Raw genomic sequence first — 21,929 nt, forward strand, 5'->3', positions numbered from 1 at the left:
ACTCCACGAGTCGTCTTGGGTCAAGCGTTCCCCTCTCTGGTTCTTGGTATTGTTTTCCTCAAAGTGGGAGCAGTGATCTCCGCCAAGCCTAGCTTCCGAGGTCTTTGAGGGGAAGAGATGAGACGATGCGTGTGAAAGCATGCCGGGAGAAAGCCAACAGCAATGGGACACCCAGCCACAGGTGGCTGCTTAAGCACGCTGTCCTTAGAGCCACCAGCCTCATCTGACGTGCTCCTCACGGACCTCGGGACTCAAGGCTCCTGTCACTCGCATTGTCCTTCTGCCACCATCACTAGGCTTGGTGTCTTGCACTGTGCCTTCAGGGGTGGGGACAAGATGGTGCCCAGGCGCGTCTCTCCTAGGATCATTTATGATTCCAGTGGAAGCACAGGAGAGAGATCGAAACTTCAGGCGTTGGAGTCAAAAGATGTCATCCTGTTCGCTCCAATCTGCACGTCAAAGGCTCCACCGGAGAAGATTTCTAACGCCACTTTTGCTTTGATTGTTCCTACCCTGCCCGAATGGAGTTTTCTACATCCCGGTCCACCGGCCTGAGGCTTGGCAGGGGCCAGCGTGGCCGGTGACAAGGGCTGGCCTCCCTCAGAGCCCCCTGCCCGCAGCCCAGCCCCGTCACACTTTGGATTGCCTCTCGTCCGTCCACTCCTGCTTGGTGCTCTGGAGAGCTTGCGTCTTCTGCTCATCCACTTGGACATAGTCTACTCTTTGCTCCTCTGAAAAGAGAAGTTTCTGAAGGGGGAGAAGAAAAAGGGTTTCATTCCATCAAATTTAAAAATTCAGCACAATGTCAGTCAGTCTCTGGTGGATTACAGTGTCAAGTATTGGCTGGCCCTCCCTCCTGGGTCGTCACTTGCAGAAATGTCACGCTGCGGGTGAATGTGTGTAAATCTCTCCTCACGTCTGCTCCCTTCAACTTAGCTCTAGCCAGCTGACTCGCCTTGGCCAATATAATATGAGTGGGGTGACGGGTGCCCCTCCTAGAGAGGAGAGAGGCGTCCTGTGATCCTGCACTCTCCCTTTTTCCCCTGCCAGGACACCGGCATGCCTCACGTGGGGACCGTGATGGACTGTCCCACAGGCAACAACTGAGAAGCCTTTGCGGTCAAAAGCCACAGAGATTCGGGGCTTGTCTTCACTGCACAGCCGACCAGAACTGGCTAATGCACCATCTGGGCTTATCTGTCTATCCTGCTGACCAGCTTTGCTGGAGTATCATTTTAGGTTTCTGGAATGAAATGAAAGGTTAAGGAGAAGTGGGAGCTCATTCAGCAAAAGGGAAGGGAAGCCACACACACAAAATGAAATTATACTGTATATTCTGTTCAGCAAGTGATTTTTCTCATCAAACGATATATTGTTAGCGCAGTCTAGACCATGACCATCCCGTGCTAAAAACTCTTCAGCTGTCGTCCACTGCTCACCAGCCATTCATTCCATGGCTTCCCCTGTGCAGTGAGTGACAACAGTCAATGGCTAAGGTCCCTTACATGGATTAACTCACTTAATCCTCACGACAGGCTTCAACATAGGCGTTATTTCTGCTGACCACTCTACAGACAAGAACACTACTCAAGGGAGTCAAAACTGCCCAACCTGGCACCTGAGGCCCTTTACGGAGCCGCTTCAAAGCCATCTGAGAGCTCCCGTCACCACTCCCCAGAGTCTAGCCAAGCAGGGCTGTCACTTCTTCCCTCAGCAGGCCCTTCCTATGCCTGGACTACACTTCACCCCACCCTCATCTCTGCCAGAGCAATTTCTCAACAAACGTCATGGTCCAAGCTTTGAAGAGCACGAATACTACATACATTCACACACGCAGACATGCAAAGAACACAGCCCCGAGGGAAATACACCAGGGCTTCTGGGAGGCAGAGTTAGGGCTGATTTTAAGATTCTTCACTGTACGTGTCTGTAGGTTTAAGACTCTGCAAAGAGAACGTCCACGGTGGAAGCATCCAAAACAAAATCCATACCGAAATGGAATCTCCTGGGAATTCTCAGACGCACAGTACTGCCTACCTGCTGCACAGGGGCTGGTGACGCCGAGTTGAAGTCCAGGGCTAAATAGTCCAGGCTGAATTTCCTCGTCCACGTCAGAGCTCCACTGCTCAGCAAGTTGGCTTCTCCGTGCTCCTCCTAGAAACCAGCGCCACAGGATGCGGGTTACCGACTTCTGGCCGGGCTGCCCAGGGGGCGAGCAGCTGCCATCAGACAACAGCGGCCCGATGAGTCCTGTGCAGCTCAGCCCGCACCTCGGAAGGAGAGCTGGCTTTGAAATACAATACAGCCCAGCTGGGCTTCACACGAAGCTATGCCTTCATTCACCATTGAAGCAGCTGGCTAAAATCTCCCCCAAGAAGGAATCATTTTACGGGTCTGACAGGCCCATGATACCTTAGAGACTTTAAATCCTGAAAAGCTCAATCACACTTATGAAAGCTTAAGTGAAGACATCCCAAATGCATTTAAAGATACTTTATACAATACAAACAGTGATAACGTGTGCAACACACACCCATGGCATCACCATCCAGCTTCGGAGTATGCCACCGCTACATGACACACACGGCACATGCCGAGGGCTGCGTTCTACTGCTGCCTTCTTGTTTTGTTTTTTTTTTTTTTTTTTCGGTACGCGGGCCTCTCACTGCTGCGGCCTCTCCCGTTGCGGAGCACAGGCTCCGGACGCGCAGGCTCAGCGGCCATGGCTCACGGGCCCAGCCGCTCCGCGGCGTGTGGGATCCTCCCGGACCGGGGCACGAACCCGCGTCCCCTGCATCGGCAGGCGGACTCTCAACCACTGCGCCACCAGGGAAGCCCTACTGCTGCCTTCTTGCCCCCCAAGGGGGTGAGTGCTATCTTGAACTTGGTGTTTACCACTTTTCTTTTTAAAGATGGTTTTATGAATGTGTGAGTGTCCTTAAGTGACATACTGTTTTGTTTTGACTGTTTTGAACTTTTCTCAATAGAACCGTATTGTATGCATTTGTGGCGACTTCAATTTACATACTTCACGTTCACCCATGTCAATGCCCCACTTCATTCATTTTCATTAGCATACATGATTCCATTACGTAGTTTATTTAACTGTTCCACCGACAACAGGCATTTGAGTTGTTTCCAGTTTGGAGGCTCTTACAAGCAATGCTCCTGTGAGCATTCACGCACCTGTGGAAGAATTTCTAGGGTGTGTCCCTGGGATGTGGGCCCCTTCAACTTGACTATCACCAGCCTGATACGAGGAACATGGTATTTTACTGTGATTTGATTTTCCACACCCTTGATAATTTAATTAATTGGCCATCCTTTCATATGTCTACGGGTCATTCATTTTGTTCTCTTCCGTGAATTATCTGTTTAGGTTTGTTTTGTTTTGCTAATTTTTATACTGAAGTGCTTGTATTTTTCTGATTTGCCTCACATATCTAAGAGACTAACAATTTGTTGGTTATGTGTGTTGCTAATAGCCCATCACAGTCTACAGTGGGTTTTTCTTGGTATTTTGTAAATGAAGAAATGTTCTCGCTTTCAATGTAATATATCAATATTTTCCTGAGTAGTTTGCTCTTGTATTTTGTTTAAAGAATTCTTCCTATGCTGAGGTTGTAATTGGTTTTCCCACATCTTCTTCTAAGTTATCAAGTTTTGTCCTTTACATTTAAGTCATAACCTAGCCTCAACTGATTTTAACATGTGGTGGTCACCCAGGGATACAAGTAATTCCCTTTTGTTCTGTTTGCACCCCACATGGGCAACCCTCCTTTTCCCAGTAATGCAGCCTCTGTTCACATATCACGTTCCCATATGTGAATAGCTGGTCAGTTCTACTGAATATTTTTGCTTTTCTCCTTTAACATGTTAATGTGCTTGACTGACTTGATAGATTCCTTTAATTTATGGTTGTAACAGCTCATCTCTCAGGGAATATCTGTAACAATAGATTTAAAAGAAACTGTTTCTCTTTCTGGCATAGTTTGTTTGGTTTCTGTCTTTATGCTAGAGCTTCCCTCTTGGGTCTGATCAATCATTCACTACAAATCCACCTGCTTTCCAGTTTCCAATGCGTTACCGTGTTTGTCTTCTTCAGTGCTTCACAGCCGTGTGGGTTTATGCCTTTAACAAATCCCTTACTGTGATTTTAGAGGAAGGTTTGGGACGGAGGGAAAACAGAAGTCTGTGGTCAATCTGCCATTTTTACCGAGATGCCCATGAACAGATTCTCAAATGTTAAAACCACTTTGCATACCTGGAATAATTCCAACTTGTTCGTGCATATTTTTAAAATTAATTAATTAACTTATTTATTTTTGGCTGCATTGGGTCTCCATCGCTGCGTGTGGGCTTTCTCTAGTTGAGGCGAGCGGGGGCTACTCTTCGTTGCGGTGCGTGGGCTTCTCATTGCGGTGGCTTCTCTTGTTGCGGAGCATGGGCTCTAGGAGGGTGGGCTTCAGTAGCTGTGGCACACCGGCTCAGTAGTTGTGGCACGCGGGATCAGAAGTTGTGGCTTGCGGGCTGTGTAGTTGTGGCTCGCGGGCTCTAGAGCGCAGGCTCAGTAGTTGTGGCGCACGGGCTTCATTTCTCCACGGCATGTGGGATCTTCCCAGGCCAGGTCGAATCTGGTCGAGCTCAATCTGCTCGAACCCGTGTCCCCTGCATTGGCAGGCAGATTCTTAACCACTGCGCCACCAGGGAAGCCCGTTCATGCATATTTTCAGTTTTATAAAGTGCTGAACTTATTTTACTAAAATTTTTAGGATTTCTTTTGTAAACGGCTTTACTGAGATATAGTTCCATAACACGCAATTCTCTCACTTAAAGTGTACAATTCGGTGGTGCTTAGGCTATTCACATATTTGTGCAATCATCACCTCAATTAGAATATTTTCATCACCCCAAAACGAATCCTGCACCCCTTAGCCATCATCCCCTAGTCCCACTATCTCCCCAAGCTCTAGGCAACCACCACTAATCTAATTTCTGTCTCTACAGATTTGCTATTCTAGACATGTCATAGAAATGGAATCATACAATATGTGGTTGTGATACTGTGATTTACAAGAAATATATATTTGGTCATTCAGATGACCAAATATTTATTTCTCATATATAGTTGGTCTTCAGTCCACGATTCCTGGGTCACAGCTCCCAAAACCCTTCGAATTTCCTAAGTGTTGAGAATGACAGAGATGTCTCTTATTATAGGAATGAGGTGGCACCTGACAACGTGCCTCCTACTTGCGAGGAGAACCAACCATGTGATCAGAAGCTTGGAACTTTCAGTCCCACTCCCCGGCTCCCACCCGATCTCCGGGGAGTGGGGAGGTGCTGGAGCTTGACTCAGTCACCAACAGCCAATGATTTAACCAGTCATACTGTATAGTGAAGCCTCCATAAAACCCAAGAGGACTGGGTTCAGAGAGCTTCTGGGCTGGTGAACACCTGGAGGTGCTGGGAGAGTGGCCCCTGGTGACGGCGTGGAAGCTCTGGGCCCTTTCCTCATGCCTCGCCCTGTGCCTCTCTTCCATCTGGATGTTCATCTGTATCCTTTATCATATCCTTTTATCATAAACTAGTAAACGTAAGTAAGTGCTTCCCTGAATTCTGTGAGCTGCCCTAGCAAATGAGCCAAACCCAAGCAGGGGGACGTGGGAACCTCCAATCTGTAGCCAGTCAGTCAGAAGCACAGATAACAACCTGGGATTGTGACCAGCAGCTGAAGTTGGAAGGGGTGGGCAGTCTTGTAGGACTGAACCCTTAACCTGTGGAATCTGACGCTAGCTCCCGGTAGAAAGTGTCAGAATTGAGTTGAATCCTTGGACACCCTGCCGGTGTCCGAGAATTGCTTGGTGTTATGTGGGAACCCACCCCAACCAACACGCACACATCCTGGAATGGGGTCCAGAAATCCCAAAGAGTGGTCTTTTGTGACTGGCTTCTTTCACTCAGCATATTGTTTTCAAGGTTCATCCTTGTTGTTTCATGGATCTGATTTCATTGTATGGCTGCATAACATTCCACCGTGTAGCCATACCACATTTTATTTACCCATTCATCGTTTGGTGAACATTTCGGTTGCTTTCACTTGTTAGCCATTATGAAAAATGATGCTATGAACATTCATGTGCAAGATTTGGTTGGACTTATTCTTGCTTAGGATTTTTTAACCTTCATGAATGAGTGAGATTGATATATAATTTTCTACTTATGTTAGTGCTATTTGTTTTGGTATCAAGTTATTTTAGCTTTATAAAATAAGCTGGGTAATATTTCCTCTTTTTGCCATTCCCTGGAGGTGCTTATATAAGACTGCAATGATCGCTTCCTTTTGATAGAAAGTTTCTGTAAAGTTTTGGGGGCCTTGTGATCCTTTGTAGTAAAAATTTCCCTACGTATTCAGTTTCTCTAATAATTTGTGTTTTCTGTTTTTACTTGAGTCAGTTTTTAATAATATTTTTCTGAGAATTTGCCTATTTTCACTAAAGTTTTCAAATTCACTCAATATGAAGTTGTTCATAGTATTCTCGCGTCGTTAATCTCTGATGTATTTGCAATTGTTACCTCCTTCCTTTGCATTCTTAATATTGTTTATTTGCATGCATTGCTTTCTCTTGATTGGTTGCGTTCAATTTTAATCTCTTAAAAGAGCAAATTAGGTCAGTGTTGATTGTAATTTTGTGGTTTATTTTGTTAATTTCTCACCTTTATTCATATTCCTTTCATGGGGTTTATTTCTTCAATTTATTACTATGGAAAATTTCTAATAAGCAGCCAAATTGAAGAAAATATGCTATGAACACCCATACACCTACCATCCACGTTCTACCACTAACATTTGACTACGGTGACCTATTTGTGAGTCTTTGGACTGAGGATTGATGTCTTTCATGAACTGTGAGAAACTGACATTATCCCTTTACATATTGCTTCTCTATTTTTTTTCCTATTATCTCCTTCTGTAACGCCGACTGGACAAATGTTGGACCTTCTCGTACTATCTTCCATTTCTCAACTTTATGTTTTTATCTCCTTGTCCTGACTTATCAGGAACTTCAAAACTATATTCTACTTCACTAAATTACTCTTTGGGTTCAGTTTGTTTAACTCACCCATTGAGTTTCTAGTTTCATCCCTATTTTTATGTCTAGAAGTTCTAAAGGGTCTTTTCTAATCCACCTGGTCTTTTTTTTTTTTTTTTGTGGCACGCGGGCCTCTCACTGCTGTGGCCTCTCCCGTTGCGGAGCAACAGGCTCCGGACGCGCAGGCTCAGCGGCCATGGCTCACGAGCCCAGTTGCTCCGCGGCATGTGGGATCTTCCCGGACCGGGGCACGAACCCGTGTCCCCTGCATCGGCAGGCGGACTCTCAACCACTGCGCCACCAGGGAACCCCCACCTGGTCGTTTTTAAATAGTATCTTTTGGCTCAGTCCAACTTTCAACTCATCTTACTTTTTAAATATATAAAACATAGTTTTTTTTATATGTGAAATCTAACATTTCTAATAATGACTTACTTCTCTAGGTGATTTTATCTTTTGTAATTCCTATTGATTTTCAGGATTTGCAAGTTCTCAATACCTTTGGCCCGAGAGATCCCGTTTCCTTTCTTGGCAGTTGAGTTTTGGATTTACAAAATACAATTTAAAATTATATTCTCTACCATTTTAAGATTATTTTTATATGGTGGTCATGCGGTTTCCACGGTACCTTGCCTACTGAAGTGCTTCATCAAATTAAAAAAAATAGAACAGGGACTTCCCTGGTGGTGCAGTGGTTAAGAATCCACCTGCCAATGCAGGGGACACGGGTTCGAGCCCTGGTCCAGGAAGATCCCATGTGCCATGGAGCAACTAAGCCCGTGCACCACAACTACTGAGCCTGAGTGTCACAACTACTGAAGCCCGCGAGCCACAACTACTGAAGCCCTTGCGCCTAGAGCCCGTGCTCCGCAACAAGAGAAACCACTGCAATGAGAAGCCCGCGCACCGCAACGAAGAGTAGCCCCCGCTCGCCGCAACTAGAGAAAGCCAGCACGCAGCAAAAAAAAAAAAAAAAATAGAAAGAAAGAAAAAGAAAGCAAGAACAAAGCTGGAGGAATCACACGCCCTGATTTCAAACTATATTATAATCCAAGTAGTGTGCTAGTGGCAAAAAAACAGACGCATAGATTAATGGAACAGAATATACCCCATAAATAAATCCATACTTGTGTGGTCGATTAATCTACGACAAAGTAGGCAAGAATATACAACAGAGAAAAGACAGCCTCTTCAATAAATGTTGGGAAACCTGGACAGCTCCATGCAAAGGAATCAAACAGGACTACTTTCTCACACCACATACAAAAACAAATTCAAAATGGATGAAAGACAATACCAGACCTGAAACCATAAAACTCCCTGAAGAAAACATAAACAGTATATTCTTTGACATGGGTCTTAACAATATTTTTTGGTTACGTCTCCTCAGGCAAGAGAAAGAAAAACAAAAAGTAAATAAAAGGGACCACATCAAACTAAAAAGCTTTTGCACAGCAAAGGGAACTATCAATAAAACAAAAGGGCAGCCTACTGAATGGGAGAAGATATTTTCAAATGATACATCTGACAAAAGGTTCATATCCAAAATATACAAATAACAAATACAACTCAACATCAAAAAAACAAACAACCTGATTAGAAAATGGGCAGAGGACCTGAATAGACATTTTTCCAAAGGAGACATACAGGTGTCCAACAGATAGATGAAAAGATGCTCAACATCACTAATCAGCAGGTAAATGCAAATCAATACCACAATGAGACATCACCTCACACCTGTCAGAATGGCCATCATCAAAAGAACACACGTAACAAATTTGGTGAGGCTGTGGAGAAAAGGGAGCCCTCGTACACTGTTGGTGGGAATGTGAATTGGTGCAGCTGCTATGGAGAACAGTATGGAGCTTCCTCAAAAATTAAAAATATGATTCAGTAATTTCATTTCTGGGTATTTATCACCCCCCAAATACAAAAACACTAATTCGAAAAGATACATGCACTCCCATGTTCAGTGCAGCAGTATTTACAATAGCCAAGACATGGAAGCAACCTCAGTGTCCATCAATAGATGAGTAGATAAAGATGTGGTATACGGATGTGTATATATATGTGTGTGTGTGTGTGTATGTACATGTGTATATATATATGTATATATATATATAGACACACACACAATAGAATGTTACCCAGCAAAAAAAAAAAAAAAAGACAAAAAAATCTTGCCATTATGACAACATGGGTGCATCTAGAGGCTGTTATGCCAAAGTGAAATAAGTCAGAGAAAGACAAACGCTACATGATCTTACTCATATGTAGAATCTAAACAAAACAAAAACCAAAAAGCAGGGGTTTCCTTGGTGGCGCAGTGGTTAAGAATCCGCCTGCCAATGCAGGGGACATGGGCTCGAGCCCTGGTCTGGGAAGATCCCACATGCCGCGGAGCAACTAAGCCCATGCACCGCAACTACTGAGCCTGCGCTCTAGAGCCCGCGAGCCACAACTACTAAGCCTGCGAGCCACAACTACTGAGCCCACGAGCCACAACTACTGAAGCCCGCGCACCTAGAGCCCGTGCTCCACAACATGAGAAGCCACCACAATGAGAAGCCTGCACACCACAACGAAGAGTAGCCCCCGCTCGCCGCAACTAGAGAAAGCCCGCATGCAGCAATGAAGACCCAACGCAGCCAAAAATAAAAACAAAAACAAAAAATGAAAACAGACTCACAGATACAGAGAACAAATGGGTGGTTGCCATAAGGGAGGGGGAGAGGAGTGGGCGGAATAAGTGAAGGGGATTTGGAGGCACACACCTCCATTATATAACCCATGGGAATGTACTCTACAGTGTAAGGAACAGGATCAATAACATTGTAGTAAGTCATAGAGGGACAAATGCTTACTAGACTTATCACGGTGACCATTTCATTCAATGTATGCACATGTCAATCATTACGTAGTACACCTGAGATGAACAAAATGTTGAACATCAACTATATTTCATTTAAAAATAAAGTAGCTAAAGAAGGATAGGTGACTTTAATAAAAGAAAACTTGTATTTCAGCCCCTAGCTTAAATTTTTACATTCAGATAAGAACTTGTCCTCAAAGAGAAAATAATTATGCATATGATTATGTGCAAAATTGAAACTGAATTATATTAGTTCTGTCTACCAAATGGGTTGTTTTGTGGAACAAGTGAAATAATGTAAATAATAATGTGAATGAGATGGGATAGGCTTTAAATTCATTTATGGGGTGGTTCCCTCAGAGCTACCTTCCTTCAGCCAGTTTTCTGGGCTCTTAATCTACTGTGTCATATTGCCGAGTAATGTACAGAGACAGTCATTAATCAATGATTATATACAGGCAAGAGACCAATCCTGAATTATGCTGTTAATGAAACAGTGGTCTTTCTCACAACCTCAAAGATCAGAAATAACTGCTAGTGTCTGGAATGATTCTGCACTTGCTTCTATGAGGCTATAGATTCACTTCCCTTCTCTGTTCTCTGGAGACAAAGCACAGCTGGGCAGTATCTTTTATGAGTGTTTTCTTCTAGAGGTTTCCCAAGGGCCATTACTAAGTGTGCAAAATATTGGGAATACCACAGCAGACTGGATATGAGTCACCTTCCACCTGCACGTGGGTACTCACAGAACAATCTGTCAAATAGAAAGGCAAAACGAAGCATTTAATTGCTGCTTCACTGGAGGTGACTGTTTTGAGAATTTTAAATGCCTGTTATTGTCACGTATAGGAAGGCCGAGTTCTCTTCTCAAAAGTATATAGTCTCAGTGCCTTGAACACTGTCCTTCTAAGATCTCTTTTTCAAAATTTCATAGTTTAAACAGAGATTCTCTCTAGAGTTCCCTACATTTTAAAGTTCTGGCTAAAGGGCCTGATAATTGCCAGAGGTGCTAAAAGACCCCCCTTCTCTTCAGTAATCCATTCTCAACAGAATCCAAAGTAGAGAGAATGGAAGGGACAACAGAGGGCAGGAGGAGAGATTGAACCATAAATCGTTCATCAAAGGATCGAGATGTCGGGTCTCTGTGCACTCTGGGCCACAGAAAGACTCTACCAGGAGTCTCCAGAGACTAGACCCATCCATGACCCGGGACACTGGGCCACCCTCCCAACGGGACTCTAAGTGATTCATCTTTGGTAAAGGTTCGGAGGCAGTCAGGGCAGGGCTACCCGGTGGTGTGGTGGAAGGGGACATCCAATGTGTGAGTTTTCACAGCTTAGACTCTGGACATCCAGGAAGCTACAAACCTACTGGAGTCAAACACAATATCCCAGCCATGGTGAAAAGAGTTGCTAGCATTTCCATTTTCCCATTACACGTTGCAGCCCTGGGTACACTTAAAACTGTGGCCTCAAAGTGGTACGAGGAGCTGAATATTGCAGGAAAGAAAACCGACTTCATAACAACTTGTTCCCAGTCTGGAAAACATTGTAAGCTGGTATTACAGTCAAGTAATTGTTTTAAGATTGCACAGGACTTTCTGAATGCTATGTTTCCTTTACAGTGAACTGATAATATAGATTGGGGTGAAGAATAAGAAGAGTGTGAAAAATATAGGATTACCATTTGCATGTAGCTTTGTTCCTCTTCTCTGGAAACAGAATTGGCAAAAAATCTTGCAGGATTAATACCATTTCTTTCTGGAGAGAGAAAGCTGGTTCGATTGCTAAGAACAGAAATATAGGTGAGGTCAAGGCAATGTCTTACAGCTGCTCTGAAAGCCAGCCAAGAACTGACATGGCCCCTCTGGGCTTTTGGCCCTCGCCCCCGCTTCCCCATGCAACTTCCTTCTGGCCAAAGCAATTCCTGAACCAGGAGAGAGACTACCCCGCAGCTGCCGTCCTGCTATGGGGAAAGGGGTTCCCAATTCTCAAAGGCTATTTTTTTTCCAGGCCCTCCATGTGACACAGCTCATGAGCTTTCCAGAAAGAGACCAAGGCATCATGTCATTTAGACAAAAACAAAACAAAACAAAAACGCTCCTTCGAGGCTCTCTTGTTTCCATTCAAAGTAACCAGGAAAAGCAAGGGAGTGTGGCCATTCCTTTGATAGGAATCCACTTTCATCCAAGGCTCTGCAGTTCTGTCTGGGAATGTAGTTCACTGCAGAATTCGGCTTTACAGAGCCGTTGTGTCCTGCAGCATATGGGGTGAACTAAGAAACTCCCAGGCCAGGCTCAGGACTCTGAAATTCCTACAAGGACTCTGAAATTGCTACACGGTGAGATGAAAGAGTGCAGATACGTTTTGGGGTTTGTCTCCTGAGCCCACGTGAATTGGGATTGAAAAAGAACCTTTCTCTGTTGGTACTAGGGTTGTAGCATGTAAGTAAGGATCTAAGGGACAGCCATCTCAGGCCGTGAGGATTGTGCAACAGAGAAGCAGACGTGAGAGACAGGTTCCCAGCAGCACTCTTGTTCCCGATTCCATTGTCCTGGGAGATTGACTTATGGTCCTTCCTCTGTGACCTACAAAACACTTCCAGCTCGGGATAATAAATCCCATCCCTCGTTCGACTTAAGCTAGATCGAGTGGGCTTCGACTACCTTTAACCACCGAGGCCTGAGTAAGGCTGGGAGTGCACCGGATGAGGCCCCTATGAGCAATCAGACTCACCAAGGCACAGTGCGGGTCCTGGTGAGAGACGTGTGTTCCCGGATGGTGGAGAGGCTTTTCAGGTCCAGGGGAGGTGACCGTGCTACAAGATAACACATGACAACCAACATGGTAAGTTCTCAGGGGTTCAAGGCCACAAACTGAAGACTATAAAACCATGACATTCCATCAGATCCACATTTACTTACAAGCAGTGCTGACGGTGAGCGTGCTTTTTGCTGTCCTACTCTTCCCTGCCTCACTGAGGGTAGAGGGGACAACCACCGAGCCAGTGGCTACACGATCAGCTGGGCTTACACCCAGTCGCTACACACTTACCGAGAACTCACTGTCAGGCATGGTTCTAGGTGTCCCAAACTGAAACTGTACCTTTCTTCCCCATCTCTCTGCCTTAGTTAGAGTCATCTTCGGATCTCAGCTCAACAGGTCCTGCTTAGGAGGAAGGCCTTCTTTGACCTCCAGGCAAGATAAGGCCCAGCTCATGGGCTGTCATGAGTTCCTGTGCTTACCCTTCACGGCACTCGCCCACTTCGTGACGATACATTCAGCTGTGATGATCTGATTTGGCTCTAGACCGACCGCGCTCTGGGAGCACAGGGTTTTCTGGCTTGTTCACTGCAGTAGCCCTGGCATTCCATTCCCCCTCAGCTGCCCGACTTGCTGGTTGGTCGTGAGCGTATTCCTCTATTGCTGCCTTGACCAGCTTGGTTTTCTAGCTCTTCCCTCCACTAGGCCACACAGGTGGAGAGCGTTTAACTCCGCTCCATATTGCCAGTGACTTTCGTGCTGCTCAATCAGTTGCCCAGGAGCCTCAGACCTGCCAGGTGCTGAGCTGGAAAGGACATATGCGTCGTGTAGTCCCCGGGGAGAAGGTCTCTCCTGGCTGTGATGCACCCTGGTCTCGGCTTCACTGACCAGACGCCTCCTGGCTACACCCCCTGCCTCTCCTGCTTGGGCCGCAGGGTCCAACCCCGGAGCCACACGTGTAAGAACCAGCCCCTCCTGGCCCAGGCGTCCCAATTAATCCACAACCACACGTCCAACCAAAATCTCTGCGCCTCCATCACTAGGTCTTTTAGAGCTCTAACATCCAACGTGGTGGCCACTAGCCACATGTGGCTATTGAAATTTAAATGCATTAAAATTAAATAAAATTAAAAACTTCAGTTCCTCAGTTGCACTTGTTCAACAGCCACATTTTCCTCGTTACAGAAAGTTCTGTTGCACGGCGTTGCTACAGAAAAGTCACTGAGCAAAACAACAGTATCTACCTCACAGTTACAGGTGCCTGTGAAATGGTTTCTGGCCAGCCTGAATGGCTACTTCCTCTAAAGCTCACGAGACAGGGTCTGTTCCCCTATTTGGTGCCTATTGAATAACTCTACTTGTATCTTTCTCCCTGCGTGCTCGCTCATCTGTGCCTCTCCCAGAAATGTGATTTGACTCGAATTGAAGAGGGGGAGCCTGGAGAGGACCGGGCATAAGCAGACGACTTAGTTCCAGCTCTGGGCGGGGCCACCTGAAGCAGCAGAGCCGGCGACGGAGCCAATGGAGTGTCAGGGGTCGTGGTCACGGTACCAGGTATTTCCTTGGAATCGCCCAGCCCTACTGGGCAGGTGACGACGAGCGAAAAAGGAAGTTGGCAAGTTACCCTGACCTGCTTTTGCTCGTCCCCTCTTCGCCCTCCTCCCTGCCTGTTCCGGCCACTCACCTCTATGTGCCCCCGCCCCACACACCTCTTCTGCCGGGCGCTAGCAGGGCACTGAGCGACGTGGCATGCGACCAGGTGTGCATCAGGAATCAGTGTCAAAGGCCATTCTTGGCTGCCTTACACAAGGTGGACGCCTTTGTTAGGGAAGCAGCCAAAGATGAGTCCTCTGGAGTGAACTTGGCTCCTTTCATCCTTAGGGTCCTCCCCACTCAATCCCAGCCATTTCTGCCTGCCCTTGTGCTTCCCAGGCCTCTGGGCTGGTTTCTCTAGTGTCCCCTTCCCAGAGACGGTCAGGAGGGAAGCTTTGCCACACGGCCACCAGACCCTGCTCCCCAGTCCCACGCAGCAGGCCTGGGGAAGTAACTTACGTTTCCTCTGAGGCTTGAGATCTCTGTTCACGGGGGGAGGCTCCAGGTCCGCCGGGAGCTTGGGCAATGGGCTGGAGATGCTTCCTGAGCTCATTGGGATGTAGTCGTCAGGGCTGCAGTTGGGTCCGAGAGCAGAGGCGGCGGCCTGGGGGCTCATGGGCACGTAGCTGTCCTCAGTGCTGGCGGAAGCTGGAGGGGACATCGGGAAGAACCTGCACGGCTGCAAGGGAAAGCACAGAATAGCCATGGAAACTGCTTCCAGTGGGCAGCCTCGGCTGCACATGGCAATTCAGTTGCAGATTTTCCAGGAATGACTTTGAACTTGCTTAGGAAAGTCAGACAAGCCTCTAACTCAAGCTCTGCCTCTGGACTTAGCGTGTGAGGTAGGTGGTGACTCGCCTAGATCTCATGCTAGAAGACAGAGGTTAATGAATTTATGCAAACGCTTTAAGCATCATGTGATGACTTCAGCAGGTGCCCCAAGTTTGGGGAAGCGTCTGGACCATTAGAACTGGCAGGGTCCTCAGAGCACACAAAGTCCAGTAGCTCCCAGACAAGTTTAAGCCTTAATGGGAGACTGGAGGGGTCCTCAGAGATTCACAGTGCTGTCTTAAAAGACATCATGGGAATGTAAATAGGTCAGGCTATTTTTCTGGTAAAAATTGAGGCTTAAAGGAACTCAAGTACCAAACTTACCAAATTTAAACTTAGCCGCTTATCTCGGTGTCTTAAAGATTGGCCTTCTACATCACCTGCAAGAAACAAGCAGGGTGGTGAAAAATGCGGACATCAATTGACACTAGGCTCCTAGTACCTGTGCACCTCAGGGCCCTGTGTGCAGCTCCAGGGAGGGAGAGAGACTTGCTATTGAGTCTAGCTGGGCAGTCAGAACACCTTCCCCCCCACAGATGGAAAGCGGACCAGATTTTGAAGAGGTTGCTGTATGATGGCTTCAGTTCTCTCTGTGAACTGGGGAGAGTCAGAGCCAGTAATTAACAAATGCTCGTTGCGTTTGTTACATGAATTTTCTGCACTTAGAGATGGTAGAGGCAGAGCTGGAGGTCTGAGGAGAGGGCAGCAGGCGTGAAACAGCCCTTGTGATGAGCAGCAGTGCGAATCGGTGACCATGAATTTCTGAAGCAAGAGTCAGCGCCTCAGGTACAGATCCGGAGAGAGAGGAGAGCTGGATGAGTCCAGGATCAGACATTTGTGAGACGGATGTGACATAAACAGTGTGACGTAAACATTTAGAATAGCTGTTGAACTGAAATAGGAGATGTCCAGAAGGTAGCAAGATATATGGGCCTAGATGCAAATGAGACCTGCTCAGAGATGGCAGTCAAAACCTCAGAGGAGAGGACATGATCTAGGTTGTAGATGTTGAGAAAAGGTTAAGTATAAAATCCTAGAGACTCTCAATATTCAAAGCGTAGGAAGATGAGCACTGGCTCATGCTGAGAGAGAGCAAGTGGAGGAGGAGGAAAGGCAGGGGCCCCGAACTGCGAGAGCCCACGGGAGGAGACGGCGGCCGGTGACGGGGAACACCGCCAAAAAGGGCCCTCAGCACGTGGGCACCGCAGCAAAGTGTCTCCCTAGAACTTGGACATGTGGAAAAGTCAGGCTGCCTCTGAGAAATAAACTGAAGAGTCAACATCATCTTAAAGCACGAGAATAACTCCCAGCTCAGAGTGATGTGATGGAGGTCGATGGGATTAAGGCCAGACACTATCAAACTCCCAGAGGAAAAGCTAGGCAGAGCACTCTCTGACATACACCACAGCGAGATCCTTGTTGACCCACCTCCTAGAGAAATGGAAATAGAAACAAAAATAAACAAATGGGACCTAATGAAACTGCAAAGCTTTTGCAGAGCAAAGGAAACCATAAACAAGACCAAAAGACAACCCTCGGAATGGGAGAAAATATCTGCAAATGAAGCAACCGACAAAGGATTCATCTCCAAGATTTACAAGCAGCTCATGCAGCTCAATATCAAAAAAAACAAACCAATCCAAAAGTGGGTGGAAGACCTAAATAGACATTTCTCCAAATAAGACATACAGATGGCCAACAAACATGAAAGGATGCTCAACATCACTAATCATTAGAGAAATGCAAATCAAAACTACAATGAGGTATCACCTCACACCGGTCAGAATGGCCATCATTAAAAAGTCTACAAATAACAAATGCTGGAGAGGGTGTGGAGAAAAGGGAACCCTTATGCACAGTTGGTGGGAGTGTAAATTGATACAGCCACTATGGAGAACAGTATGAATGTTACTTAAAAACCTAAAAATAGAGCTGCCATGTGACTCAGCAATCCCACATCTGGGTGCATACCCAGAGAAAAACAACTCAAAAAGATACATACACCCCAATGTTCATTGCAGCACTATTTACAATAGCCAGGACATGGAAGCAACCTAAATGCCCATCGACAGAGTAATGGATAAAGAAGATGTGGTACATATATACAATGGAATATTAGCCATAAAAAGGAATGAAATTGGGCCATTTGTAGAGACATGGATGGACCTAGACAGTGTCACACACAGAGTGAAGTAAGTCAGAAAGAGAAAAACAAATATCACATATTAACCCATATAAGTGGAAACTAGAAAAATGGTACAGATTATCCTATTTGCAAAGCAGAAATACAGACACACATGAAGAGAAGAAACGTATAGACACCAAGGGGGAAGGGGGGTGTGGGATGAACTGGGAGACTGGGATTGACATATATACACTATTGATGTTATGTGTAAAATAGATAACTAATGAGAACCTACCGTATAGCACAGGGTAACCTACTCAATGCACTGTGGTGACGTGAACGGGAAGGGAGTCCAAAAGGGAGGGGGCATATATATATGTATACGGCTGATTCATTTTGCTGTACAGTAGAAATTAACACAACATTGTAAAGAACTATTCTCCAATAAAAATTAATTTTACAAAATATTGAAATCATAATCCAAGAAAAGGTCCACAAATAAAGTAACACTTGAATCTAATATTGAAAGGGCCCATCAAGTACCTGGAATAAATAAATGGTCAATTCTACCCAGAATGTAAAATCTATTAAAACATTATATCAATAAAAATGACAGAATGAAACAGATGAATTAAATACCCAGTTCAAAGCTAAAAAAGAACGATAGAGAAAATGAAAAGAAATTATAAAATAAAGATAAAAGCAAAAAATAATAGAGTACAGAGAAATAGTGGAATTAATTAATTTTTTTTTTTTTTTTGCAGTACGCAGGCCTCTCACTGCTGTGGCCTCTCCCGTTGCGGAGCACAGGCTCCAGACACGCAGGCTCAACGGCCATGGCTCACGGGCCCAGCCACTCCACGGCATGTGGGATCTTCCCGGACCGGAGCACGAACCTGTGTCCCCTGCATCGGCAGGCGGACTCTCAACAACTGTGCTACCAGGGAAGCCCTGGAATTAATTTTAAAAAAATCAAAATCTTGGTTTCCTGGGGAAAAAATATAACCTAAAGGCAACCGACTAGCCAATCTAATCAATAAAAGAGGAGGGCACAAATATGCAAAATAAGAATTGACAAGGAAAAAATTATCATTGAAACAGAGGAAATTTTTTAAAAAAAGAGACAATTCTGCATGCCTTTACACAAATAAATTTCAAAATCTAGATGAAATGGATAATTTTCCAAAAAATACACCACAGCAAAATTGGCACAAAAAATTTCCAAAGAATAAAATAGACAAAGTTATGAAGATCAGATGGTTTCAACAGACAATTTTACCAAAACTTCAAAGACCAGACAGTCCCAATGCTTCACAAATTTGGTCAAGAGTTTAGAAAATTAAGGAATATTTCTAATTCTTTTTATGAAGCAAGTATAACTTGGTAGCTAAACCTGATAAACATAAAATATATCAGAAAAGTACAGACTAATATGACTTATGATTAACAATGCAAAAATCCTAAATAAAATATTAGCAAACGTCACACCCTCTTTGAACCATTACTGTAAAACTTCTCACTACCCTCTCCAAGTTGGGACGCACAGTTTTAAGGGCATTCACCTGCTGCGGCCCCCTTTGCCTGGCAAAGCAATAAAGCTATTCTTTTCTACTTCACCCCGCAAAAAATATTAGCAAACAGAGGAAGGTGGTATTACTGGAATGGCTGAATGAGGAGCTCAGAAAAGCCATTCTCCAAAAAACAATGATACAAGTGTACAAAACTATTTTTAAAACGTCAAGCACAACTAATTGGGGACTCTGAAAATTTACCAACAGCATACAACAAAATTGTTGTATATTATATTGGGAAGGATTTATTGGAGAAAAAAAAAAACAACTAGTGGACATCTGGTAAGAACACTGAGAATCTGTGGCATTTTAGCTTGGGGTGCTCCCATACCCCTCACCAGCTCACTCAGAAGTAGTTCTACCAGGGCAAGGCAAGTCGTGAAGACCAGAAGCTTCTTTGCCAAAGGGATCTGATTTGATTTGGATCAAAGCATATAAAAAACTCCATTCCTCTAGGTACTATCAAAAGCACACCAACAATTCATTTCATTGGGGTTCCAGGAGAAAAGAGAGAGAAAAGCATTGAAAATGTATTTGCAGAACATATGGCTGAAAACTTCCCAAACCTAAAGAAGGAAACAGATATCCAGGTACAGGAGGCACAGAGGGTTCCAAACAAAATGAACCCAAACAGACTCACACCAAGACATATCATAATTAAAATGGCAAAAGTTAAAGATAAAGAGAGAATCCTAAAAGCAGCAAGAGAAAAATAGTCATTTATAAGGAAATCCCCATAAGGCTATCAGCTGATTTCTCTGCAGAAACTTTGCAGGCCAGAAGAGAGTGGAGTGATTGATTCAAAGTCCTAAAAGGGAAAAACCTGCAACCTAGGATAATCTACCCAGCAAGATCATCATTTAGAATCGAAGGAGAGATAAAGAGCTTCTCAGACAAGCAAAAACTAAAAGAGTTCATCAATATTAAACCTACCCTAAAAGAAATGTTAAAAGGTCTTCTCTAAGCAGAAAAGAAGGAAAAATCTATAGGAAAAGGGAAATCCCACTAGGAAAGGCAAATATATAGTAATGACTGAGGATCAACCACTTAAATAAGCCAGTACAAATATTACAATACAAAAAATTATAAAATCAACTATAACTACAATAAAGAGTTAAGGTATAGACATGAAGATGTAAAATATGACATCAAAAACGCAAAATGTGGGGGAAGGGAGTAAAAAATGTAGATCTTCTAGAATTTGTTTGAACTTAAATGACTATCAGTTTAAAACAAGTAGATAGGGCTTCCCTGGTGGCGCAGTGGTTGAGAGTCCGCCTGCCGATGCAGGGGACACGGGTTCGTGCCCCGGTCCGGGAAGATCCCACATGCCACGGAGCGGCTGGGCCCGTGAGCCATGGCCGCTGAGCCTACACATCTGGAGCCTGTGCTCCGCAACGGGAGAGGCCACAACAGTGAGGGGCCCGCGTACCGCAAAAAAAAAAAACAAAAAAAAAACCAAGTAGATACAGTTATAGGTCAACATATATGAACCCAATGATAACCACAAATGAAAAACCTACAATAGATACACAAAGACTAAAAAGAAAGGAACACAAACATAACACTAAAGAAAATCACCAAACCACAAGGGAAGACACAAAAAGAAGAAGAAATGAACAGAGAAGACCTACAAAAACAACCAGAAAACAAGCAATAAAATGGAAATAAATACATATCTATCAACAATTACTTTAAATGTCAATGGGCTAAATGCTGCAATCAAAAGACATAGGCGGGCTGATTAGATTAAAAACAAGATTCTTCAATATGCTACCTACAGGAGACTCACTTCAGGGCTAAAGACACACAAAGACTGAATGTGAAGGGATGGAGAAAAATATTTCATGCCAACAGAAATAACAAAAAAAGTGTGAGTAGCCATACTTCTATCAGACAAAACAGACTTTGAAACAAAAGCTATAACAAAAGACAAAGAAGGACACTATATAATGATAAAGGGATCGATAACAAAAGAGGATATTACACTCATTAACAAATCTGCACCCAATACAGGAGCCCCTAAATATATAAAGCAAATACTAACAGACATAAAGGAAGAAATTGACAGTAACACAATAATAGTAGGGTATTTTTACATCCCACTGACATCAATGGACAGATCATCCAGACAGAAACTCAGTAAGGCAACAGTGGTCTTAAATGACACAATAGACTGGTTGGACTTAATAGATATCTACAGGACATTCAATCCCAAAGCAGCAGAATACACATTTTTTTTCAAGTGCACACGGAATGTTCTCCAGGATAAATCACATGCTAGGCCACAGAACAAGTCTCAACAAATTTAAGAGGATAGAAATGATATCAAGTATTTTTCCAACAACAGTATGAAACTAGAAATCAATTACAGAAAGAAAAATAGGAAAAGCACAAATGTGTGCAGACTAACCAGTATGCTAATAAGGATCAATGGGTCAATGAAGAAGTCAAAGAGGAAACCAGAAAATAACTCGAGACAAGTTAAAATGGAAACACAATACTCCAAAATCTATGGAATGCAGCAAAAGCAGTTCTAAAAAAAAAAAAAAAAAAAAAGCAGTTCTAAGAGGGAAGTTTACAGCAATACAGGCCTTCCTCAAGAAACAAGAAAAATCTCAAATAAACAACCTAACCTACCACCTAAAAGAATTAGAAAAAGAAGAACAAACAAAGGCCAAAGTCAGCAGAAGAAAGGAAATAATAAAGATCAGAGAGGAAATAAATAAAATAGAGATAAAAAAACAATAGAAAAGATCAATGAAACCAAAAGCTGCTTTTTTGAAAAGATAAACAAAATTCATAAACCTTTAGCCAGGCTCACCAAGAAAGAGAGAGGGCCCAAATTAACAAAATAAATGAAACAAGAGAAATAACAACTGATACCACAGAGATTAAAAAAATCATAAAAGAATAGTACAAATAGTTACATGCCAAAGAATTGGAAAACCTAGAAGAAATGGACAAATTTCTAGAAATATACAACCTGCCAAGACTGAAACAAGAAGAAACACACAATTTGAACAGACCAATCACTAGTAGTGAAAATGAATTTGTATTAAAAAAAAAAACTCCCAGAAA

The 21,929-nt window shown here is 44.1% G+C and overlaps 1 protein-coding gene across 2 annotated transcripts in view; it reads right to left on the reverse strand.

The window, feature by feature from the left end:
* Positions 1-630: 630 nt before the first annotated feature.
* Positions 631-21,929, reverse strand: part of GAB3 (GRB2 associated binding protein 3) — a gene marked incomplete at both ends in the record, with an annotated part of 60,057 nt that continues 38,758 nt past the window's right edge. The window contains 6 exons of one of the 2 annotated variants that reach the window (XM_082865413.1): positions 631-747; positions 2,038-2,154; positions 11,650-11,752; positions 12,702-12,783; positions 14,781-15,000; positions 15,477-15,532. In XM_082865413.1, the coding sequence (XP_082721539.1) occupies positions 631-747; positions 2,038-2,154; positions 11,650-11,752; positions 12,702-12,783; positions 14,781-15,000; positions 15,477-15,532 (695 nt within the window). The remainder of the gene's footprint in view (positions 748-2,037; positions 2,155-11,649; positions 11,753-12,701; positions 12,784-14,780; positions 15,001-15,476; positions 15,533-21,929) is intronic. The other variant, XM_082865414.1, reaches the window with a different exon arrangement.

The sequence above is a fragment of the Leucopleurus acutus genome, assembly GCF_964270905.1.
Source record: "Leucopleurus acutus genome assembly, chromosome: X".
Lineage (NCBI taxonomy): Eukaryota > Metazoa > Chordata > Mammalia > Artiodactyla > Delphinidae > Leucopleurus > Leucopleurus acutus.